Here is a 24670-nt window from a genome sequence, read left to right on the forward strand (position 1 = left end):
TGAGCAGCCCCGAGGACCCGCTGTCCCCTCAGCATGGTTCTCCTTGTCCCCCCCCCTGTTTTCGAGTGATTTATCGCCGACATGGGTCACTATATCGCGACACCGCACTCGGGGCAGCGCTCGCACCCCACAGGGAATTCCTGTGGGTTAAACTCGCTCCGGTACCGCGGGACGCGCCTCCTCAGCGCCCCCGCCAGCCCGCACCGCGCCGGGAGCGCCTGGTTTGGCCGGAAATCCTCCCGAAATGGCTGTCCCGGGCGATTTCCTCATAAAAATAAAGGATAAACCTGCGGAAAAGGGGCGGGAAGGGCACTGGGAACACCCCCCTCCCCCCCCGCGCTGAGTTGGAACGTTCCGCACACCCCCGGTCCCGCCACGATGGGCTCGCCCGCCTCGCCCCGCCCAGGCATCAAGGCCACGCCCCCAGCCGCTCGTTGCTAAGCAACAGTTAGCGCCGCTAAGTGATTGTTGCTAGGCAACAGCGTCATTGGCGTGCGCCGGAAATGGATAGGCGTACCCGGAAGTGCGCGAGGAAGGAGAACCCGGAAGCGCCATGGGATGCGATGGCGGCACCATCCCCAAGCGGCACGAGCTGGTCAAGGGACCCCGCAAAGTCGAGAAGGTCCGGGAGGGATATCCGTGAGGGCTGAGGGGCTGCGGGGACGGGGAGGCCCGGCCCGGGGCCCCTGTGTTAGTGTGGCGCTGGTGGCGGCTCAGGCGGCCTGGTCTGTGGGAGGAAGGAGAATCTGGGAGCTGGGAAGGAATGGGAATTCCGAGGAGTGGAAGGATGGAGAATTCCGAGGAAGCTGGGAAGGGAATGGAGAATCTGAGGGCTGGGAGGAATGGAATTCTGGGAGCTGGGAAGGGAAGGAGATCCCTGGGAGTGGAGGGAAGTGGAGAATCCCTGAGGAGTGGGAAGGGAATGGAGAATTCCTGAGGAGTGGGAAGGGGCTCACCTGGACCACAGGAGGATCCCCAGGGATCTTTTCCCTCTCTGGAGTTCCCTGCCAGGAGGGGACAGGGACAGGAGCAGAGGGAACGGCCCCAGGGCAGCTCAGGGTGGGCACAGCAGGAATTTCCCCATGGAAAGGGGTCAGACAATGGAAATGTCCAGGGAGGTGCTGGAGAACTGATCAGGAATTTCACCAAAATCTTTGGCTGAAGTTATTTTATGAATTAACTCTGAGTGCACAAAGCAGGTTTGGTAAGAAACCTGGGGGTTGATGAATGCTTCACGTATGAGCTGATTTTATGCTTAAATAATTTACAATTTTTTAAACTAATGAGTGTTTTTCTCCCTGCAGGTTGACAAAGTTGCTGAGTTGGTGGCCAGGTGGTTCTACTGTGCCCTGAGCCAGGAGAAGCTGCGCCGGCCCATCGTGGCCTGTGAGCTGGGCAGGTGGGAATGTGCCAGGGACTCCTCAGGAGTTCAAATAAAAATTATAAATCCTAAATACAACGTTAAATAATGCTGTAAAAAATAAGTAAAATATATTTCAGTAATTTTATATGAAAATATAAAATCAATTAAAGTTTTAAGTGTAAATTCTAAATGCAAAATTAAATAATATATAATTACTTTAAATATATCGAAATCATTTTTAATGTAGTAATAATGTAATAATTAAATATTAATTATATAATGTAACATTATGTTAATATATTATATATTTCATTATAACTTTATATTAGCATATTAAAATAATTAAATAGAGAATTATAGAATTTATTATATAATTTAATTTAATTGAGTAATTATTTAATTAAGTTTATTAATAATTAAACTTATAGATAGAAAATTATAAATACAAAATTAAATAATATAAATCTAATACAGATATATTAAAACAAATTTTAATGTTGTGTATTAAATATTAATTATATATTATAGCATTATATTAATATAGTAAAATTACTTAAATATAAAAATATAGAATAAATTAAAGTTATAAATGTAAAATTATAAGTACAAAACACTGTGGCAACCCAATATAACCCCGGGGATTTTTCTGTTCCAGGCTGTACAACAAAGATGCCATCATTGAGTATTTGTTGGACAAATCCCCTGATAAAACCCCCATGGAATCTGCATCCCATATCAAAAGCATTAAGGTAAACACCTTGTGTTTAACTTGGTGAGAAGTTAAAACAAAAAGTTAAATTTGGGAGTCATGCTGAAAAATCTCCATTTGCTTGTGCTCCCACTGTGGATTAAAGTGTTCAAACAACAAAACACAACGGCAAAAATGTTAAGGATTGTTATAAGGATGGCTCAGAAATCACAGGGAAAAAAGCTCAAGGTTTCACAGAATTCCCAGAATGACCAGGTTGGAAGAGACTTTCCAGATCATTGAGTCCTGCCCAGCCCCAGCACCTCAACTGAACCCTGGCACCCAGTGCCACATCCAGGCTTTGTTAAACACACCCAGGGATGTTTCATTCCCTGGGCAGCCATTGCAGGACTTTATCACCTTTCTGGAAAAAAACCTTTTTCTAAAATCCAGCCTAAATTTCCCTTGGCTGGTTGTGTCAGTGCTGCTGCAGACAGAGCCCAGCCCAGCTGAGCACAGGCCCCTTTCAGGAGCTCTGCAGAGTGCTGGGGGCAGCCCTGAGTCTCCTTTCCTGCAGGCTGAGCACCCCCAGCTCCCTCAGGGCTTCCTCCCAGCGTTTGTGCTCCCAGCCCCTCTCCAGCCCCTCCATATCCTTCCCAAACTGAGGGCCCAGGGCTGGCACAGCACTCCAGCTGTGCCCCCAGCACTGCCCTCCTGTTTCTGCTGCAGGTTTTGTGTTTTTCCTTTGCAGAACGTGACAGAGCTGCAGCTGGTGGATAACCCAGCCTGGTGTGGGGACAAGGAGAGCATCAAGGGGGACAAGTACGACGACCTGCAGGCTGCACGCTTCATCTGCCCCGTGGTGGGGCTGGAGATGAACGGCAGGCACAGGTCAGGCTCTGCCAGCTGCACCCAGAGCAGGGAAACTGCCTGGGAATTAACCCAGGGCTGGGGGGGAATGTCTGCCTGGCAAAGGAAACACTTTTGTCTTGGTAAATTGTTGAATTTTGTAAGGTTTAATCTCATATTGCTGCTTTCAATGCTCATTTTGTTTTGTCCTAATGGCTTTGTTTCCTCTTGGCAGATAGTCATTTATTTTTAATGAGGGTTTTTTTGTTTGCATCTAAATTTTTGTTGATGGATGGGTGTAACCAGAGCATAAAATTCAGGAGTGAGATGTTTTGTCCAGGGTTTGCCCAGTCTGATCATTTTATAAAAACCAAATGAATCTCACATATTTTTCCCTGACCTTTTTTTCAGTAATGAGTATTTAGCTTTAAAGCTTGAACTTTCAGAGCTCAAGAGGCTTCTGGGTGTTCTTTCATGGTATATTTAAGAGGAAAGATAAAATTAATATTTTCCTGAATGGAGATGTGTAATGAAGGAGAAAGGGCAGTGTTGGCAGAGGAAAATGCCTAAAGGTTGTTTGGGGGCTGAAGCACAGGAGATGGGATGTGACCTCCCTTGGAGTCACACCAAGCAGTTGGAATCATGGATTGATTTGGGTTGGGAGGGACCTTAAAGCTCCTCCAGTGCCACCCCTGCCCTGGCAGGGACACCTCCCACTGTGCCAGGGGGCTCCAAACCCCATCCAGCCTGGCCTTGGGCACTGCCAGGGATCCAGGGGCAGCCACAGCTGCTCTGGGCAAGGATATTCCTGCTCAGTATCCCATCCATCCCTGCCCCCTGGCTGTTTGAGGCCATTCCCTGGGTGCTGTCCCTCCATCCTCCTCTCTCCATCTTTCCTGGGGCTCCTCCAGGCCCTGCAGGGCCACACTGAGCTCACCCCAAAGCTTCTCCTCTCCAGGTGAACAATGCCAGCTTTCCCAGCCTTTCCTCACATTCTGTCTCTCCCTGTGTCAGGATCAGACTGCAGATGGATTCTCTGTCCCAGCCCTGCATTTTAAATAAATCTGTATTTTACTGCTCTGGGGCAGGAGATTTCCTCACAGCCTGGTTGGGGCAGAGCAGCAACTTCTGTGTCACCTGAGGGATGAGAAGAGGAGGAGTTCACAGCTAATGGTTGCAAAGAATTTCATCCTCCAGAGAGGGATTAGCCAGGAGATACTCAAGATAAAAAATCAAAATACCTATTGAGGTTTAATGTAGCCAATACTTTTCATTCATTTTTTACATTGTGCAAATTAATAATAAATTAATTACCCACTTAACTATGCTGATAATTTAATTAGGTGCAAGAACTTGTAAAGAAGGTGGGCTGTGACCTGCCAGCACTGCACAGATCTCTCTTAACTCCCCAAAAATGATTGTGTGTTGTATTTTGTTGGCAGGTTTTGCTTCCTGAGGAACTGTGGCTGTGTGTTCTCTGAGCGTGCTCTCAAGGAAATCAAAGCAGAAGTTTGTCACAAGGTGAGTTTTGCCAGCTGTGGAAGCAGCTGGGCCATGTGTGTTTTGTGTGTCTTTATACAATTGCATTTGCTGCTCTAAAAAGGGAGTTTTTAATCTCAGTATGCAAATTGAAATGGAACTTGTGAAAGTTCTGTTCCATGATGGCCTTAAGTGTATCTTCATGGAGTTTGTAATTAAAATCATATTCTAAATAATGACAAAAGTGAGTATTTTTGTTCTCAGAGTTCAATTGTGCAGTAACTACTTTTTCCCCAATATTTGGTACTAATTTCAGTTCTTAAAAGGGTGATTGGTTTGGTTTGGGAGTTTTGTTTGATTGGTAATTTTTTCTTCCTGAATGCACATGGCTCGTGTTTTATCAGTACCTGTTCTGTGGTTAAACTGGTTCTATGTTCTGGTTAATTTTTGTATTTCTGAGAACATTGGGCATTGCTTTTTTTGTTATTTTTGGGTGGGGCCAACTTTGTAGAATTCTCAGCAGTTCTATAAATTATTGTAGAAAATACTGACCTAATTTCACATAGCTGATCTCATGGTACAGGTTTTTTTGTAGCTAAGGACAATGATAAAATGAGCAAATGCCCTTTTTTCCTATCACTACTTTCATTATCAGCAAGATTGGGCAGTTATTTAATTTCTGTGAACACCCTGATATTGTATAAAATATAGAATATATTTATATTAAACAAGACCTGGGAAGGAAACACTTTTGTCTTGGTAAATTGTTGAATTTTGTAAGGTTTAATCTCATATTGCTGCTTTCAATGCTCATTTTGTTTTGTCCTAATGGCTTTGTTTCCTCTTGGCAGATATTCATTTATTTTTAATGAGGGTTTTTTTGTTTGCATCTAAATTTTTGTTGATGGATGGGTGTAACCAGAGCATAAAATTCAGGAGTGAGATGTTTTGTCCAGGGTTTGCCCAGTCTGATCATTTTATAAAAACCAAATGAATCTCACCTATTTTTCCCTGGCCTTTTTTTCAGTAATGAGTATTTAGCATGGAGCTGGAAATTCTTCATAACATTCAGAAAGATTCTTCTAGAAATAATTGATAAAGAAGTTCCTATGGATGTAAAATATGTTAGAAGTGTGTGGGGACAGGAATGAGGTTCTGGGATTGGTGCTGGAGTCCTGGGGGTCACTTTGAAAGTTACATTTAACTTTCCAAAATGTAATCAAAGATTACATTTCAAATGTACTTTCTTGGATCCCTCCAAAGTTTATTTTGGACTTGTTTTCAGAGTCAAATAAACACAGACTTGAACCAGTGCCCTAAATATTCAGCTCTGTGCCATATCAAACACTTAAGCCCAGGTTTAATTTAGATATGAAGCTTTCTGAAATTTAGATATGAATTTATGCTTTTCTGAATTTATGCCACGGCTGTCAGATGCAGAGCTGGGTGTGCAGCAGTGGTTCCTGGCTCACTTTGGAACTTTCTGCTCCTAGGGCACCAAATTAACAAATATTTGCTGAGGTCTGATTGAGAAACTCCTAACATAATAACCCAGAATTCATGAAAGCTTTCCATGTGTGTTTCAAGGTGATGTGGTCATGTAATCACAATAATGAGCTGAATAATATTTCTTATTACTTGAGAATGGTTTAATGATGATTTTCCTAAAATTTTGTTTCAAATCCAAAATCCTTTAAGCGAAGAAGGTCATGCTGCAAAGACATTTCCAAGTCATACCAAAATTGTATTTTCAGAGGCTTTTTTGTGCAGGTTTTTTGCCTGGTTCAGTTTCTGCAAAAGGAGCCCATGATACACAGTGCCTGGCTATTGAACTTTTCATTTTAATTCAATTTGCAAGTGATGCACAACAATTTTTCTATGTAGTGGTGCCAGGGGTGAAAGCTGGAGACTGGATTTGCTGCACTGATGGCAATAAGGAACCTTCTATTCTCATTTTAAAAGACATCATGGAGTGGATAAATGCTGGCAGTGCCCCACAGTGGACTGGAGAGAAATTAATTATGAATATTGCAGTGATTAGTACATGCCAGACACTCATTAGCTTCAGTCATGGTTTGGAGAGAGACTCTCGACAAGCTCAGCATGAACATGTGCCTGGCTTTTATTTTCCTTTTCTTTTTTAGCTTTATTTCCCTCCATAAAAAAAAACTATCTCCAGAAATATTTAGCCTCAGGATAAGTCCTGGATTATCCATGAAACCCAGCACAGGGCTTTGGGTTGAGTTTGTAAATAAATAGGGACCAGCTGGCCTTTCTTTAGGTTAAAGTTCATTTGCAGAAATGATGTTTCCAATAAACTTGTGTGGGAAAATGAGGAGTAAAGTTCCAGCAACCTGGGAATAAGTTTGGAACAAGGAACTTTCATGTCTTGTTGCTGGGTCATTTGATTTTTTTTGAGAATAGGCTCAATCTGTAGCCAGTTTTCTTGTAAAAACTCGGGGATGTTTTGGGTGGATATTGAAGATTGCATTGAAATTGCTCCTTTTAAAATTTTTTGTTTATTTAATTTTTATTAATAGTTTGCAGTTTTTAATCAATTGAGTTGTCCAGGTGTTACTGCACTTGCTGCAGGATCTTTGCTTCTCTCAGTCAGGGATGGAAAAATATTTGAAAAATGGCTTTTTGCTCAGTTTTCCTGTAATCCCTGGCCTCACATTTTCCCTGTCTCCTTGCCCTAAACTCCTGCAGAGACTCAGAACAGACTTGGAGATAAAGATAAACATGTGCTGCAGGATCCTTCTGTCATTAGGAGAAGGGCAGCAGTGAGGTTGCCATGCTACAAAATGAAATTAAGGATGTGGCTGGCCCTGGGAAACAAAAACAACCCCTCACCCCCCAGTGGCATGGGCTGCTTGTCACTTCTGTACAACCTCTGAAATTTTAGCATCAACTTCAGTATTCAAAACATTTCACGAGACATTCAGTGGCCAAGACTGAATTTGTTATTTCCCCATATTTTTTATTTGTTCAGTCACTGCTTCCATTTTATTATTTTCATGCTTTGGCTGTGAACATGAGGAATATTAATTTTCCAGCTAAACAAGTCACTTAATGAACGATGAACTTCCCCCCCCCTTGAATTCAGGCATTGTTTGGGAATGAACCCATTGCTATGGGAATAAATAAACCCATTTATGTGCAGGATTGTGCTTTACCCTGGATGCACAGAGAAGCTGTGGCTGTGAATATCCACATTTACTGCTGTTTGCTGTGAGGGGCTGGCTCACACATCCAGCTGCATGTTGAGGGGCTGGCTCACACATCCAGCTGCATGTCCAAGGGCTGGCTCACATCCAGCTGCATGTCCAAGGGGCTGCCTCACACATCCCTGCATGTCCAAGAGCTGGCTCACACATCCAGCTGCATGTCCAAGGGGCTGCCTCACACATCCAGCTGCATGTCCAAGGAGCTGGCTCACACATCCAGCTGCATGTCCAAGGGGCTGTGCTCACACATCCAGCTGCATGTCCAAGGGGCTGTGCTCACACATCCAGCTGCATGTCCAAGGGGCTGCCTCACACATCCAGCTGCATGTCCAAGGGGCTGCCTCACACATCCCTGCATGTCCAAGAGCTGGCTCACACATCCAGCTGCATGTCCAAGGGGCTGCCTCACACATCCCTGCATGTCCAAGAGCTGGCTCACACACACAGCTGCATGTTGAAGGGCTGGCTCACACATCCAGCTGCATGTTGAGGAGCTGGCTCACACATCCAGCTGCATGTCCAAGGGCTGGCTCACACATCCAGCTGCATGTTGAGGGGCTGGCTCACACATCCAGCTGCATGTCCAAGGGCTGGCTCACACATCCAGCTGCATGTCCAAGGGCTGGCTCACACATCCAGCTGCATGTCCAAGGGGCTGTGCTCACACATCCAGCTGCATGTCCAAGGGGCTGGCTCACACATCCAGCTGCATGTCCAGGGGCTGGCTCACATCCAGCTGCATGTCCAAGGGGCTGTGCTCACACATCCAGCTGCATGTTGAAGGGGCTGGCTCACACATCCAGCTGCATGTCCAAGGGGCTGTGCTCACACATCCAGCTGCATGTTGAGGGGCTGGCTCACACATCCAGCTGCATGTCCCAGGGGCTGGCTCACACATCCAGCTGCATGTCCAAGGGGCTGGCTCACACATCCAGCTGCATGTCCAGGGGCTGGCTCACACTCACACATCCACTGCATGTCAAGGGCTGTGCTCACACATCCAGCTGCATGTCCCAGGGGCTGTGCTCACACATCCAGCTGCATGTCCAAGGGGCTGTGCTCACACATCCAGCTGCATGTTGTGAAGGAGCTGGCTCACACATCCAGCTGCATGTTGAGGGGCTGGCTCACATCCAGCTGCATGTGGAAGGGGCTGGCTCACACATCCAGCTGCATGTTGAGGGGCTGTGCTCACACATCCAGCTGCATGTTGAGGGGCTGCCTCACACATCCAGCTGCATGTTGAAGGGGCTGTGCTCCTGCAGGCGCCAGTGCTGCTCGATGGGCACCCGCGCCTGGCGCAGCGATTTCAGCCGCAGCCGCCGCTCCAGGCACTCCAGGGCCAGCGGGTCCCTGCCGGCCTCAAACTTGTTGGCAAACAGGTGGGGGGACTCAATAATCCACTGCAGGTCCCCCAGGCCGTAAATGCAGATGTCTCTGACGTAATAACCTGCAGAGATAAATCACAGAGGTGTGGCAGCAGCGGGAAGATGAACGGAAGCGTTTTTTAAAAGTTTTTCACCTTTGGGTAATGCCACAATTTATAAAGACATTTAGAATATTTGTGTTTTACATAAATAGATGTTTGTTACCTCCAGCTGCTTCCCTGCCATGTTGCTCTGCTCAATAAAATCTTGTGGGTGGGCATCAGATGTTCTGAGCTCCTACTGGGATTCCCTGCTCAATCACACCCGGGCACAGCTTGCACACTTGGGGATTTTAATTATTTCTGCATGCTTTCCATGTGGCCAGCACTATTCTGTCTTATTGTTGTTCAGATTGAAGGGATTCAAGCCAATATTTATAAAAGTTCCTGACAAACATCCTTGTCAGGTAAAGCCCCTCCACTGAGAAGTGATCAGACAAATTAGTGCATTGATAATTAGGGGCTGAAAGAAGGGTTGTCAGTGGATGGATACTGTGCTCATCTCAAAATATATAAAATATGTAACTAATATATTAATATAACATATATATCAAAATCTCTTCAGTTGGATATACTGCAGTAATTTATAGGGTGCCTTGTTTTATTTAACACTTCCAAAATAAATTATAAATGAACACTGAGGCACATTTAACAGCTGCTTTAAATAATATGTAATCAATTAACGCTCACCAGTGAATGAAATTTAAGTTCATGATCAAACCTGACGTTACCTTTGCAGCCTTTGTGTGAGAGCCCTTCTTGATCTTTCCATTTAATGGCTCTTAGGTCTCCGTCCCAGCCTGCATTGGGTGTAGCCCCTGGAGCATCTTTCAAAACAAAAGGCTCTGATAAGATTCTTTTCTGCTTATTACAGGGGAAATTTTCACTGCTGGACATTTCTTAACTGCAGTCACATTAAGTATTTACTTGCAGATATTTATGTCATAAGAACAGGTATCATTCTCAGTATTATCACTTTTTAAAATTTCTTGAGAGCAAAAGCTTTCATGCAGCAAAAAACTTGTTAACCAGAATTTTTCCAACTCCTGGTCTGCACTGACATAGCCATTTCCTGCAATCAAACTTTGTTTCTCAGCCACCAGAGATGACTTTTCAAAGGGGCAGCAGCAAAGCTGAAGGAATTATTTTATTTCTGCCTTTCAGAGCTGTTCAGCTCCGAGCTCACAGCCTCTCCCTGCCCTGCTGGGTTTATTTGCAGCAGAAATACCCAACTCTTACCAGGTAATCGATTGAGGGTGACCCAGTAGTGCTCATCAGGGCTGTAGGTGTCCCTGGACCACTCCAGCAGAGCTTTAGCCCGGGCATCACTGAGGGTGAAGAGCACAAAGGCCCTGCTGAGGATGTAATAGGCACTGCCAAAATAGATGGTGAGGTTGTGTGGGGGCTGAGCCTTCCTGACCTTGGCTGGGTACACGTAGGGCACCCCCGAGTGCACAAACTCCCTGTAGCTGACCTCTGTCCTGTGCTTCACGTGCAGGGGCTGCACTATCCCAGGGGTGATGTTCTTCCCGTTCCACTTGGTTTTGATATATTCTATGATTTCTTTATTTGTTTTCAGGGGGTAATCTTGGCCACACAGATTAATAACATAATTCCACTGAACTTTGGAGTTAACGAGGTCTCTCATGCAATTAATGTCAGCTTGTAATCTTGAAAACCCTGCATAAACAACGTGTTCTCTTTTGGAGGAAATAAAAATATTTTCAAAGCAGTTAACGATGTTCTGTACAGCAGTTTTATAACCTCTGGGTGACTTTTCATCAATGTGGATGCAGTAAATATTCTGAGGCATATAAATAGCTCTTAGCAGCCTCACAAACATTTCCAGCTCCTTGTGAATTGTAATAATGTATGCCAAGGAGAAATTTCCTTCTTCCTCTGACAGTGGGCTGGTGATAAAATGCAGAGTCTTCAGCACTGTGGAGCAGCTGCAGGAAGTCTGAATGCAGCTGAGGGCTTTGGGCTGGTAGGCCTTCTGACAAAAGTTTCCAATTTTAGAGGCTGCAGGTTTCCCCACAAAAAGAGCAGAGCAAAGTTCATCGGGGTAAAAACCACACTCTGCTCTTTTGACCTGGAATTTTTGCTCATCTGACTCATCATAAAGTGGAACCATTAGGTAAATGAAGGTGTAGATGGACATGCAGGCAGCAACACACACTAAAAATCTGGATTTCTTTGCATGAAGTGGGTTCATCTTTTACTCCCAGCTCCTGTCTTCTTATCATAGTCCAATTAAACATTCAGATCATCTGAAAGAAAAAGTGAGATAGAGGGGAAAAAACTGTTTATTTTTTTAATAGATGCCACATCAGTGCTGCATTTATAAACGTTGGGATTGCTACCAGGAGGAACTGTGTGTGCCCACTCAGCACTCAGCCCTGGGAATGCAGAGCCACAAGGCAGGAATTTTGTCTTTCCAGGACAAAATGATCTCAAAATGGTACAAAAGGACCCAAAATGGCTTTGAATTCTTCACTGCTTGACCAAGGTCTGAGCCCCTCAGGTGGGAGCTCCCTGTGCTCAGCAGCTGCTGCTGAGATTTCCTCAAGGCCTGGGAAACTTGAAGTTCTGCCAGAGGATCAGAATTCAGTAAATTAAATCAACAGAAAATTTATTAAATAAACAGAAGGAAGAGGCTAAAACGTAATCCATGAAATACACTGGGTTTTATCCTTATAAAGGCAGCTAATGTTTCTGACTCTGAGATTTTTATTTTTTCTTTCCTCTGACATCTTTGTATTTGAGCTTTGGAAAACCGAACAAGGGGACAACACTCATTTCTTATTTTTGGTATTTGTGCATACCCTGAGATAAGGACACAATGCCAGTACTGGCATTCTGAGATAACCAATTTACAGCAGTATTAGCACAGGAGTTTTTCCAATGTGGTTTTTTCCTTACCTTTGCCTTGTTGAACAGTCAGAAGAATGAGAGTGTAGCAGTCCTGAATCCCACAGCAATTACATGAAGTCTTTATCCTTGAAGCTCAAAATTCTAGAGAAAAATACCAAGGAGAAGGTCCATCAACTCCCATTGAGCTCAATAGTTAATTTTTTTAAAATATTTTAATTTTATTTTAAAGGTAATTAATTTTCTCTTTCATTCCATTCTTTTTTTTAAACAAAATTTGCATTGAAATATTTTACATGTTGCAGCTGTCAAAATCATGAAGTATTTGGCTTTACACAGGAACAGAGAAAACCAGAATTTTATAAAGATAGTTTCTTTTTATAAAGATAGTTTCTTTTTATAAAGATACCCCTGAATTTTTATTACCCTGCAAGTAATAGCTTCTGGGGCTTTGCAGGCTGTTAAGTGCTTACCATGGATTTTTTCCTACTGGACTGTGTCACATCTAGAAACTGTATTTTTATGGCTGCTGTGGTTAGAAGGCTCGAGGTTTTCATTAGAAAGAAGTGGAAAATACTTTTGTTTAATAAAAAAACCAGGAAAAGCTTGCAAATAAAGAGGGCATTGTAGTTAAAGCAGCAACGAGACATGAAATTCAAAAAGCATCAAGAAACCAAACTGAACCCAGGGAAGGGACCCTCCTTATTCCCACATTTTTAAGATGTTGTTAGGCTGTTGGGAAAGAATGTATTTATCTTTTTCTCCTTACTGGTATGCCCTGGATTTCATGCTGGAATGGTGCCTCCTTCCCAGTGCCATTGCAGAGAGCAGAGCTGCCTGTTAGGTGCAGGGCTCCTGCATTTCCTGGGATGTTCTTTAGGCAGCTCCAAGCCAAGCAGGAGGCAGCAGCTCCCAGGAGGGGATTTCAGCCTTGCAGCTCCTCAGGGATCCATGGACTGGGTAAACAACCTTGATGGGAGCCTTCCATCCACCCCAGCAAAACGCTGCGGAAAATCAGGTCCTTGGCAGCCTCTGGGTGCTGTGCAGAAAGCAGGAGAGCAGGGATGCCACTGCAAGGGGAAAAAGCAGCATTTCTGCATTAAAAATGATGTTAAATCCATTCATTTCATTTTCACAGAATCCTCTCTGTGCCAGAGCCCACAGGGGTTTCTTGAGGACCATGATGTTCATACCCAGGGGCTGGATTTGGGGAAAACACTGATTTCTGTGGAGCCCTAATTACCCTCATTACACAATATTAGTTAAACTTATGAAGAAGAAGGTAAAGAAGAATATGAAGAAGGACCACCTTCTGCTCTAAAACTTCTATTTTGCCTTATATATATTACTATATTTTAAAGTTTTAGTTTATATTACTAAATTTTAAAGTTTTCTACTATGTGATATTACACACTTCTATTCAAACGACACACTTAGAATCTTAGTTCTGTTATTTAATTTTGGAAGCTTTCTCACAGCTTCAGGTTAAATGTAGTGTTGTCTTAGGGGCCAGTATCTGGTAGTACAGAAAGTTTAAAATTCTCAGCAGCTAGGGTTCTAACAGAGCTGAACTTGGACAAACTCTTTATTCTGAGGGAAAAATTGGCAGGAGGAACATTGAGATTCCTCTGAATTAGCAAATGTCATGAGATCTCTGGGGTGTCACAGGGAAGGTTCATTCTGAATACAAGAATTACACTAAAAACAGCAGACAACTGTAAAAATATTTAGGATTTTATACTTGATTAAATATAAAAGATTGTGGGTTCATCACTGTACAGATCATTTACTTGGGGGTTGAACTCAATGATCCTCGTGGGTCCCTTCCAACCTGGAATATTCTCTGAACCTGTCCAGAATGAAGGTGCTTGGCAGGTTTTTTCCCTTAAATACAATTTGGACAGGTTGCAAAGTGTAATTCCAGAGAGTCAAGCTGTAAGCTGCTTGTTTCATACCCCTGAATTTTTATTACCCTGCAAGTAATAGCTTCTGGGGCTTTTCAGGCTGTTAAGTGCTTACCATGGATTTTTTCCTACTGGACTGTTTGACATCTAGAAACTGTATTTTTATGGCAGCATAAAAGTACACAAACAGCCCATAATCAGGTAAGAGGCAGCAATTCCTCTGCAGTGTTAACATGTTTATGGGGAACTGCAAGAACATTTGACATCTTTCAGCCTCGGGAGGATATTATGGAATGAAAGCTTTTTGGTACCAGACTCAGAGCTGGAATTGCAGCTGTCAGTGCCACTGGATATGAAATTTGTTGTTTAGCAGCATTCTCTCAGCCCTGTCTGCTGGAAGGATTTTTATCCCAAATTTCCTTGAGGAGCAAGAGATCCTGTTGGGAATGTCCACTGTCCATAGTGAGCCTGCTGGGACTGTCCTGCCCTTGAGTCTCATTATGTAAGAGTGCCATGACAAGGATTTTCTGTTAGCAGAATGCCTCTGAAACTCAGCATTTCTTACCTTGTGCACAGGTTTTCTAAATCTAGAGCTGTATGAATTTTTAAAACTCCTGCAAGTAGTGTGTGACATTCTTGGAATAACAGAAAAAACAGCAGAGATTTCCAAGCACTTTTGTGGATGCTTTTAAGGACATGGCTTTACAGAAAATTGCTGTAAGCCTACGATACTCCATCTCAATTAACAAAGTAAACTCTAGAGGAAAGGGGAATTATGATGATGACTGGAAAAGGCTGTGAAATGGAGACCCCATTAGCACACACTGTGCCTTTTGTGGTAACAACTCCTTTTGCTTTTTGCTGTTTCTCCTGCCATTGCACTTAGAACTGCATCACTGCACCTTGAAACATTCTGGTTTCTCTGTGCTCTTTGCTTTTGCCTAATATTAAAGTTTAGATCAAGTTTGCTTCGGATGACCTTGTAATTTAGTGAGACAAATGACTTGGGAATGCTTCATCTACTAATGAAATGCTGAAAAAGCATTAAATACTGCATTAAATACTTATTTCAACTTTTTTACAGCTGATTTTTTTTTTGTTTGAAAGGTATTTACGCAGCCATTAATGTAGACATTTTATAAACAAGAGAAGACTAATTCAATCCTTTTTAGAATGTTAAAATCAGTTCTTTTAAACGCTTTTCCCACTGCTTTGTTTTTTGTTTAAAAGGGGGTCAGAACATGGAGTCTGCTTCTGGACTTTGAGATGCATTGAGTAAAAACAGTTCTCCAGCAAACCCAGTTATTTAAATCATTATTTAAAAACACTGCGTAATTTGCACATACAGCCAATTGATGAAGTTTTAGTGTTTGTCTTTGCTATTTTTCCTCTTTTCCTGTTACGTTTTTTTCCCCTTGTGCATTTGACCTCACAGTAATTTAAAACAAAAACAATGCAAGCTACTTAAACCCTTAAGTCCTAGAGCTGTAAAAATAATAAGTTGCATAAATACTGTGATTTTTAGAATACAATTAGCACTAATGACCTCCATCCTTCGTAAAGAAGGAAAGGAAGTGCAAAGCTTGGCGCAGCGTTTTCTCAGTAAAATGACCACTTTACATAAGGAAAAAGCAAGAAGCAAGTGATGCAGCCTTACCTGGTCCAGGAGACGGCAGCATAATAATAATTATAATAATAAAAAAGATGATTTTGGGGCTCACTGTCCTTCAGCAGGGCTGGCGGTGCCGTTAACCATTAACGGAGCGCTCCATCCCGCAGTGCTGTCCGGGAACGCTGCTGCCTTCCCGGCACAAGAGCCGGAACCGGGCTGGGAATGTTATCCAGGAGCTGGGAATGTTATCCAGGAGCTGGGAATATTGCACAGGGCTGGGAATATCACTGAAGAGCTGGAACAACGCTGTGTGTGCCCCCTTGTCCCACCTGAGCCCCCCGAGCTGCGGCTGCAGCACCGCGAGCTGCCTCCGCCTCCTCCTCTTCCTCCTCCTCCTCCTCCCCCTGGCCTTAACTGTTCGCCTGCCGAAACTTTCCGGTTCTGCTGAAAAGAGAATAAATCTCCTTGAAAAGGATCTCTCATGAAAAGAGAAATATCTCCTGGAAGCACAGACCTCACTTGGGAGAAGCGGCTTAGCGGGAGATAGAAAGAATTAAAGTGTAAGTCAGCGAAAGAATTCAATGTGAGTGCCTCTTATAAATGTAACAGCCTGTGCAAAACGGAGATCAAGCCCTGAGATAAGAAAAAAAGGGTTTGATTGGAACTGCTGGCCCTTCTGCAGAACAGCGTCTGGCCCTGGTGGGTGAGGAGATGAGGAGGAGGTTTAGGTGTGACTGCTGTGTCTGAACGCTTCTGTCAGCACAGGAGCAGCCCTGCTGGGCCAGGAAAATGAAAAGAGCTGATACAAAAAGCTAGATAAGCAAACAAACAAGGGCAGACCCCGAATTGTAAAACCACAACTCGAAATGCACCAGGAGTTGGTAACCCTGTGTGTTCTCTGGGGCAGAAAGGTTTGCTGTGCTGTGGAGCAGATTCCTTTGAACCTTCCCACACACACTGTTTGCTGTTACAGCCTTTTAAAAGTTCTTTAATAAGCGGAAAGTTGAGCTTAAATGTGCTGAGATTGGGAGGAAATGTCCTGAAAAAATAGCATGTTGGTCAGAAATAAACAGGAAACCTCAAAGTAAGTTAAGGCACAGCTGCAGGTATGACAGGTACAAAATTATCACTGATTTTAAGAGAAACTCTGTAAATTGAGGCTTTTTCTTGAACTGGTTTGGAAGCAAATGCTGCAGCTCCTGAGTGGAAGTTCACATTCTGTGAATGACTAGGTGGGAAATTTCCACTGCTCCAACTTGTCCTTTGCTCCCTGACCCATTGCATGTCTGGCTTAGGTGACATTTTTAAAAAAAAAAACAAAACATGTTCAGCAAATCTTACACTCCTGAACTTTTAATGGCTAAACCTCTGGAAAATTCTCTCTCTTAAAACAAGTTTTAGTTAAATGTGGCAAGCAAGAATAATTTTTAATACATCAGCTTGTGTGGCTGGGAGATGAACAGTGAGATGATCAATCCTTCTCCTAAATGTCCCTGTTTGAAGAGGGACACTCAGGTTGTGGCCATCCATGTCCCATGTCCTGGTGGGAATTTTGCATTTCCTGGTAATGGTTATGTTCAGGAGAAATGCAGGAATTCACTGTTAAAATGTGGGAAAGAGCCTTTAGGTTCCTCTGAAGACACCAGGCAGTGACACTGGTGTAAATATTTAGATATGAAAACATATCTGCCTGTTGTTTATTTGTGTTACATTAAGACAGGAGTAGTCATGCACAGAACTACATTTTAGATGCTATAAAAAAATAAATGAGTCAATGTATTTACAGCAAGAAATAATGTACAACTCTTGTCTTAGGCAGCTGAAACTGTAAAACTCTAGAATTCAGGAAGAAGTCTTAAATTAAGAGTTCATTACTATTTTAAAAATCTTGTATTTTATACTTTAAGAAAGATAAAAACTATGTCATTTAGGAATGTCCTCTATTCAAGGTGCTAAGAACTACAGCAGGTACCTTCATATATATTTAAAGGCCCAAGATAAACAAGGCACAGCAGAGGAGACCCTGTGATATCACAAAAGAAACATCTGCCCCAAGACCTTAATTAATTGATCTGAAGGAAGAAACATCTGAATTTGCAGAACTGAAACTTCTTTCTGCTTTTTATCTCATTAAGATGTTTGGAAGGGTATGGTCTCTGACATAATCCAATGTTGTCATGGCAAAATTTTTTTTTTTTTTCAGGGAATGGAAAGAACACTGTCCTCATTTCCTTGTTTCTTGTAAATACTTTTCAGTTTTGAACAATTCAGCCTGTGTTTTCCAGAAGGGAACCTGAATTTGTTTGCTCTTTTAAAAATGCAACATTTAATGGAATTAGTCTGCTGACGAAACGTTTTTGAAAAATGCTGTGTTAGGAAACCACCCTAGAAAAGAAATTGTGGGGCTTCTATAAAGGAATTTGTGGGGCTTCTTTAGAGCCAAGTCAGCTGCCAGCTTCTGTCACAGAATGAAGACTGAAATTCTTTTCTTCAATTCTTGATTTGACTTTCAATTTTGACAATCAATTTCTTGATTTTGGACGGAAATTCTTGTTTTTTTTTCTTCTCACTCCCAAGTGTGAGATCAGCCCAGGCTGGGATTTCTCCATGAGTAGAAATGGAGAAATATGAGCTACTCCCCCATTTCCTGGGTGTGACTTTTGCTCTTCCTGCCTGCTGTGCCTCTCTCTAACCCTGGCTCTCCTCTCAGTCTCAGGTTCATTTTTGAAGCTGTGCTCAGCACTTGAGCAAAGTCCTGCCCATATGTCCTTTCATTTGTTTAATTCCTCCTGCAAATACAGCAGTAACCTTTCTAAACCTTCACTTAGAAAAAGGAGAGTAATGGCAGAGATAGGATTATAAATTAATCTTGCAGATTAATAGAAAGCATTTAACAAGATAACAGAAAAACAAAACCCAAAACCGACCAACCAAGCAAAAAGCAAAAACCCAAAAACAAACAAACAACCCCAAAAAAAAAATCCAAAACAAAAACAAATAAACAAAAAAGCAAATTGAGATCTTAGACAAGAAAACATCATGGTCAATGGGCTGGTACATCAAATTATTGCAAATGTGCTCAGGAAAACATTTGTGCCTTCAGCCATGAAACGTGTGGAGGTACACAGAGCACATTACAGCCATTATCCAGATTAATTTATGAAAGTAGTTGGAAACTTGGGAGTGTTTGATAAATCAGATAAGGGTATGGTCTCTGTGATACAATCCAGTGAGGCAGCAAGGCAAGGGTAATGAATTATTCTGCTTTTATGACTCCTTTTTATTCCCACAGTAAAATTAACACAAACAACCAAACAAACCCAAATAAAAAAACCCTTCATGTTTTTCTGTCTACCAGTTGAAGAGAAAAATTTTCTGTCTGTTCCACATGTGGAGGAATAACACCTTTGTTCCCATCAGTTTTTATTTCTTATCTAAGGTGAAAGACAAATTCAAGAGCAGAATGGCATCCAGGTCTTTATCAGATGCATTCATAACTAAAAATCAGAGAGTACTTTCGGGTTTTAGCTGTGGGATTCAGTAAATTGAGTCCATTCTAATTAGGAATACTTTCAAGTACGTTTGTGCCAGTAAAACAAGGAAACCATGAAAAGAAAATACAAAAATAAAATATTTAGTTCAGAGTGTTGTTGAGAGGAGACAGAAAAAGAAATATCCAATTTTGTCCTTTCTTTTCTTTCATGAAGTGTGGTGTTCCCTTTCAAGAGGAAGATGTGATTGTCCTTAATGGTAATAAAGAGGATGTGGAAATTCTGAAGAAAAGGATGGAGGAAAGAAGACTTAAAAGTAAATTGGAAAAGGTGAGATTTTTATACATTATTTAATATTATTTATTATCTAATTCAATTTGTATCTTTTTATATAATTGTATTTATTATATAATTATAATTTATTATAAAATGGAAAGAATTCTTGTCTGCAACGAATCTGCTCTTAGATTTGCTGATCTTTATAAAGATGGAGGAATTTACAAACCTTTGGTGCTGACTCAGCTCAGGGTGCTCAGACTTAGCTGGATCTCAGGAACATAAACCATAAATCATAAATCTGATGCTTTCAGCCTCTGAGACTTGAGATGGAGGTTTCATCCCTCGATTTTGCCATGCAAATATTTCCCTGGTTTGTTTTCAAACAAATGCTTGTTTGCTTGCTGGGGAGCATATGATTCCTCCTCCTCACAGGGGCTTTATTCATCTGTGCCAGTGCAGCATCTCTGGGCCTGGGCAATACATCAAAAGGATGCTTTTCCATAAAAATCCTGCTGCTCTGCTTCCTGTTTTTCACAGTCTCTGCATCTCATGTCTGATGACTTCTAATAAAAGTGATAATCTCATGGTGTCTGTTCAGAGGGTTTTTTCTTTTTTTTCCCTCAGTACTTGGTAGTTAAAGGTTGGGGGTAAAAAATCAATTTATAGTTTGCTGCTAGACTGTAGCAGATCTCAGCAGATGAGTGAGTGGTTGGTTGCATTGGTTTTCTTTAGAAACAGGGCCCTAAAAAGCACCTGTAGCTTTGGAGCAAATGATATTGAATAATCTGGGAGGTGATGCTGCCCACAATTTCTGCCCAGCAAAGTGCCTGAGTGTGCAGGGCAGCTGTGGCTTTAGGGTGGCAGCACAGAGGGACACCGTGCCCTGCTCCTGGGACTCTGTGTGCCCTGGGGGAGGATGCAAATGGGATTTGTTTGGTTGGTGGGGAATTACAGGATAGGATTTGCAAATCTCTCAGCCTCAGGTGGTGAGTTTGGTGTCCCAGCTGGTCCCTGCAGCTGGAACCTGCTCTGCTGTCCCTGCACTTCTGAGGCCTGGGAGCCCCAGCACCAGTGGCAGCACAATTCTCACTGTCCTGGTGCTGTTATCCCCTTCCCTTCCCTTCCCTTCCCTTCCCTTCCCTTCCCTTCCCTTCCCTTCCCTTCCCTTCCCTTCCCTTCCCTTCCCTTCCTTCCTCCTTCCCTTCCTTCCCTTCCTTCCCTTCCCTTCCCTTCCTTCCCTTCCCTTCCTTCCCTTCCCTTCCCTTCCCTTCCCTTCCCTTCCCTTCCCTTCCCTTCCCTTCCCTTCCCTTCCCTTCCCTTCCCTTCCCTTCCCTTCCCTTCCCTTCCCTTCCCCTCTATTTTATGATAATAACACACCCCCCTTTCAAAGTATACAACCCAAAATATTAAATCCAGACAAATCCAACTTTGTCCTGCATAGTTTTCTTTAATGTAACTGCAGGGTTCTCAAGATAATTATTTTTTCCATGTAGAAATAATACAAAAAATGTGGAAGTAAGAGTTCTACTGGGTAAGAAATAAAAATGTTCTGAATTCAATTGTGTGTCTATCAAATATGAATTGGGAGTTTTTCTCCTTTCAGTCTGTACAGATTTCTGCTTGTGTTGTTTCAGAAATCAAAGAAAGGCAAGACAGCAGCAGCAGCTTCTCAGCAAGAGCCCTCTGCAGGTGATATTCTCAAATTCTGTCTCACCTTCTGAGTCCTGAAGCTGTCAGGATTTCATTTTTCTGTTTTTTAAAATTTATTTATTTATTTAAATTCTCCAGGTCCTTCAAAAGCTAAGAGTGGAAAGGATTGTGTCAATTCCAGCTCTGGGGAAAGCAGGCAGATAATCTTCACCAAAAGTTCAGGTTGGTGGTTAATCCTGATGTGAAAATGGGGCCAGATTTGCTTGTTTATGTCATTCTAATATTGTTTTAAGTTGGGAACTTGACTTAATGAAATTGGAGATTCTTATTTACACACTCTTGGGTTTGCTGTGTCTGTTTGCCTGGCTGTGATGTAGTGGGGGAGAATTTGCAGTTTCCTGATGTACAGTTGATCAAAAACTATGCTATGGCATTTTATTTGAATGAATTTTGTTTAAAACCCCTGATTATTTAACTTTTAATCCTCTGTTTTACCTGCTGATTTGCTGTGGGACCTTGAGAACACTGGAATAGAACTTTGGGATGAACTGATGAACCTACAGCAGCCTTAAATCCAAAGAGTGGTCCCTTCTCTTTATTTAATATTTATTTATTCTGCTGTTTAATGTCCCCAGACTGATATTTTCAAACAGAATAGGTACATCTTTAAAGTCTGAGGTTTCTGTGGGAAGAATTAAACCCTGTACCTTAAAAAATCAGAATAATTGGAAGAATCTGAGAATGATGATCTGTAGATAAACTGGGAGAAGCTGAAATTCCATCAGCAATGCCTGACCTGCCCTCTACTGTCTGCTTTTATACAGGAGAGGCTTGTAAAAATATTTCATCCCAGCTGATGAGAATTGCTCCTGGCTGTTGAGCAACCTCGTAATTCTATTAATATTAATGAATTTTTTTATTTTCTGAGGGTGTAAAAGAAAAAAGTGCTTTTGGAAACTGTTTCTGTTGGGGTTGCACACCTAATTCTGTGAGGATTTAGGTTTACACACACAATTGTGGGGTTGCACACCTAATTCTGTGAGGATTTGGGGTTGCACACACAATTTCTGGGTTGCTCACTCAATTCTGTGAGGATTTAGGGTTGCACATGCAATTCTGTGAGGATTTGGGATTAATTCTGTAGATTGGATTAATTCTGTGAGGATTCGGACTGCACACCCAATTCTGTGAGGATTTCAGGTGGCACACCAAATTCTGTGAGGATTTGGGATTAATTCTGTGAGGATTTGAGGTGGCACACCAAATTCTGTGAGGATTTGGGGTGGCACATCCAATTCTGTGAGGATTTGGGATTAATTCTGTGAGGATTTAGGGTTGCACACCCAATTCTGTGAGGATTTGGGGTTGCACATCCAATTCTGTGAGGATTTGGGATTAATTCTGTGAGGATTTGAGGTGGCACACCAAATTCTGTGAGGATTTGGGGTTCCACATCCAATTCTGTGAGGATTTGGGATTAATTCTGTGAGGATTCGGACTGCACATCCAATTCTGTGAGGATTTGAGGTGGCACACCAAATTCTGTGAAGATTTAGGGTTCCACATCCAATTCTGTGAGGATTTGGGATTAATTCTGTGAGGATTTGAGGTGGCACACCCAATTCTGTGAGGATTTGGGGTTCCACATCCAATTCTGTGAGGATTTGGGATTAATTCTGTGAGGATTTGAGGTGGCACACCAAATTCTGTGAGGATTTGGGGTTCCACATCCAATTCTGTGAGGATTTGGGATTAATTCTGTGAGGATTTGAGGTGGCACACCAAATTCTGTGAGGATTTAGGGTTGCACATCCAATTCTTGGGAGCCCCTGTGCCTGAGTTTGACTCAGGATGTTGAATTTCTGCATTCATTTCTCTTCACCAGAGACTTGGCTTTTTCAAACACCATCCTGCAATTTGGGAGATGAAATAGTAAAAACAAAAAAGGATTTTTATGTAGCAGGAGATAAAATACACTGAGAGAAATGGTCTGAGGAAAGAGGATGGGCATTTCCCCACTGCAGACACCACATGATGCAGAGCATTGTTGTTGGTCATAACTTTGCAGAGAATGAAGGGAGCAGAGGGGTTCCCTGGGGAAAGGTGTGGCTCAAACTCAGTTTTGGGCATTTGGGAGCTGATTTCCAAACAGCACTGCAGGCTGTGAGGGCTAAAGACCAGAGCTCATCAGGCATTTTTCACTTGGAGGAATTAATGTTGTCAGTTCTGAATTGCAGTGCAAGAGATTTGCAGAATTCCTCTCTCAAGATTTCTAAATCTATTTTGAGTGTGAATTCTAAAAGCTGTTGCATCCAGTTATGGGAGATATTTATGAGAGAGCTGAAAAATGCATATATTTAAATTTTCAAACACTGTTTTTCATCTTTATTGAACCACCTTTTTCCATCATAAGCTGTCGTGCTTCTTTGTGTTCCTTTTTCCCCTCAGAGAATGGAAACCCAGCAGTCCCAGGAAAAGTCAATAAAGCTTCCAGCAGCACCAAGAGATCCATTGCAGACAGCGAGGACAAGTCTGAGGCTTACAAATCTATTTTTACAACTCACAGCTCAGCGAAACGTTCCAAGGAGGAGTGTTCCAACTGGGTTACTCACACAGCTTACTATTTCTGAAACAATGAGGAGCACCCTGCCTCCTTCCCTCCTTCCCTCCTTCCCCATGGCTCCCTCTGTGCAGAACTTTTGTGCTGCAATTCCTCTTTGTGAGCTGGTTATAAACCTGGTCATAGCTGGAGAACCTGTGTCAGCTGCAGCTCCTGGGGAATATGAAGCAGACCAGCAGAATCCATGCTGCAGCAGCAGATTTCATTCTGAAATGTTGGAATTTTTGCACAAAAATTCTCCTTTTCTCCTCCCAGTTGGGTGTTATACTCAGTCACAGTGTCCTCAGAGGAGAAGTTCCTGCTCTCCTCCTCTTGTTCATTTGTGCCACAAAATAATTGTGTAATTACAGCTTTCAGTGTATTACTACAGAATTCAAGCCCTCAGTAACTTTCTGACAGCAAAAATAGAAATAATGTCATTAATGTCATTCTTTTTTTTTTTTGTCAAGCCAACTGGGCCCTCAGCAGAACTCTAAAATTCTAAAAGCTTCTGCAGATTTTTTCAAATAATTTATCTTTTGACAGAGTAGATGAGAGCACAGTCATGAAAATGTTTGTGCAACATCCCTGGCCATGTTGCTGTAGCCTGTTTCTAGCAGCAGAATATTCCCTTGTTCATCTCTGAATCCCAAAATACCCACATGGAATGACCAGAGGGGAGGCTGCAACTTCTTCACTTTCCTCTCTCCCTCTTTTAAAATTGAAATCTGCTTTCCTAATCCTGGCACAAGCTAACCAGAATAGAAATGCAGGAAGTAGGAGGCTTTAAAAACCACTGCATGATGTTACCTTGTTACCTTTGTGTGTGAAAATGATTAATTATCCTTGTAATAGAATTTTAAAAGTGTCCCCATTGTATAATTGGCAGTAGTTACCTGGAGATTCAAATGCTCTGTTGATATTTGCATAGGTGGTCTCCATGATTCAAACAGCTTGAATGAAACTGCTGGGATTTTATTATTATTTTGATAGGTATAATTAAAAATTGGTTTGCTGCAGAATTTCTATGGTGGTAATAAGAATTTTTTTGTTTCCCAGAGATGTGAGCACATCAAACAGTTTGAGGTTTGCTGGAGCTTCCAGGAAGCACTCAGGCACATTTTGTATGCATGGCTGGGGATCAGCTTTGTTCTGTATTCTTTTCATTATGATCCTTTGTTATTTGTTGCTTACAGATAATGAAATTTCTGCACTAAAGGTGTCCCATAGTA

At 42.3% G+C, this 24670-nt stretch overlaps 2 protein-coding genes across 4 annotated transcripts; one reads left to right on the forward strand and one right to left on the reverse strand.

Moving 5' to 3' along the window:
• The first annotated feature begins 511 nt into the window (after positions 1 to 511).
• RTF2 (replication termination factor 2) lies at positions 512 to 24670 on the forward strand. 2 transcript variants are annotated; one of them, XM_064729797.1, is made up of 10 exons: positions 524 to 622; positions 1305 to 1399; positions 2019 to 2112; positions 2803 to 2942; positions 4343 to 4421; positions 10197 to 10274; positions 19127 to 19240; positions 20824 to 20878; positions 20978 to 21061; positions 23288 to 24670. In XM_064729797.1, exons 1-10 carry the CDS (start codon positions 554 to 556, stop codon positions 23467 to 23469), a joined length of 990 nt encoding a protein of 329 aa, XP_064585867.1. In that variant the 5' UTR covers positions 524 to 553; the 3' UTR covers positions 23470 to 24670. The 2 variants fall into 2 exon arrangements, with proteins under 2 accessions (XP_064585868.1, XP_064585867.1); XM_064729798.1 differs by lacking the exon at positions 10197 to 10274 and having other exon boundaries at positions 512 to 622.
• On the reverse strand, positions 8596 to 15784 carry LOC135456119 (beta-1,3-galactosyl-O-glycosyl-glycoprotein beta-1,6-N-acetylglucosaminyltransferase 7-like). 2 transcript variants are annotated; one of them, XM_064729796.1, is made up of 7 exons: positions 15465 to 15784; positions 12673 to 12973; positions 11955 to 12047; positions 10272 to 11302; positions 9764 to 9859; positions 8829 to 9056; positions 8596 to 8665 (listed from the first exon to the last, which is right to left on the reverse strand). In XM_064729796.1, the coding sequence occupies exons 4-6, from the start codon at positions 11245 to 11247 to the stop codon at positions 8830 to 8832; spliced, it is 1299 nt and encodes a 432-aa protein (XP_064585866.1). In that variant the 5' UTR covers positions 11248 to 11302; positions 11955 to 12047; positions 12673 to 12973; positions 15465 to 15784; the 3' UTR covers positions 8596 to 8665; position 8829. The 2 variants fall into 2 exon arrangements, with proteins under 2 accessions (XP_064585866.1, XP_064585865.1); XM_064729795.1 differs by having other exon boundaries at positions 8596 to 8700.

Source organism: Zonotrichia leucophrys, chromosome 20 (assembly GCF_028769735.1).
Source record: "Zonotrichia leucophrys gambelii isolate GWCS_2022_RI chromosome 20, RI_Zleu_2.0, whole genome shotgun sequence".
NCBI lineage: Eukaryota > Metazoa > Chordata > Aves > Passeriformes > Passerellidae > Zonotrichia > Zonotrichia leucophrys.

What these genes read in the sequence shown, in the direction of transcription:
- RTF2 (XM_064729797.1), top strand. Translation starts at nt 554, where the DNA reads ATGGGATGCGATGGCGGCACCATCCCCAAGCGGCACGAGCTGGTCAAG. An exon ending in GTGGCCTGTGAGCTGGGCAG is followed by an intron (nt 1,400 to 2,018) that starts GTGGGAATGTGC and finishes TTTCTGTTCCAG; the next exon opens with GCTGTACAACAAAGATGCCA. An exon ending in GAGATGAACGGCAGGCACAG is followed by an intron (nt 2,943 to 4,342) that starts GTCAGGCTCTGC and finishes TTTTGTTGGCAG; the next exon opens with GTTTTGCTTCCTGAGGAACT.
- LOC135456119 (XM_064729796.1), bottom strand. Translation starts at nt 11,247, where the DNA reads ATGAACCCACTTCATGCAAAGAAATCCAGATTTTTAGTGTGTGTTGCT. An exon ending in CACCCTCAATCGATTACCTG is followed by an intron (nt 9,860 to 10,271) that starts GTAAGAGTTGGG and finishes TTGTTTTGAAAG; the next exon opens with ATGCTCCAGGGGCTACACCC. An exon ending in CTCACACAAAGGCTGCAAAG is followed by an intron (nt 9,057 to 9,763) that starts GTAACGTCAGGT and finishes TTATCTCTGCAG; the next exon opens with GTTATTACGTCAGAGACATC.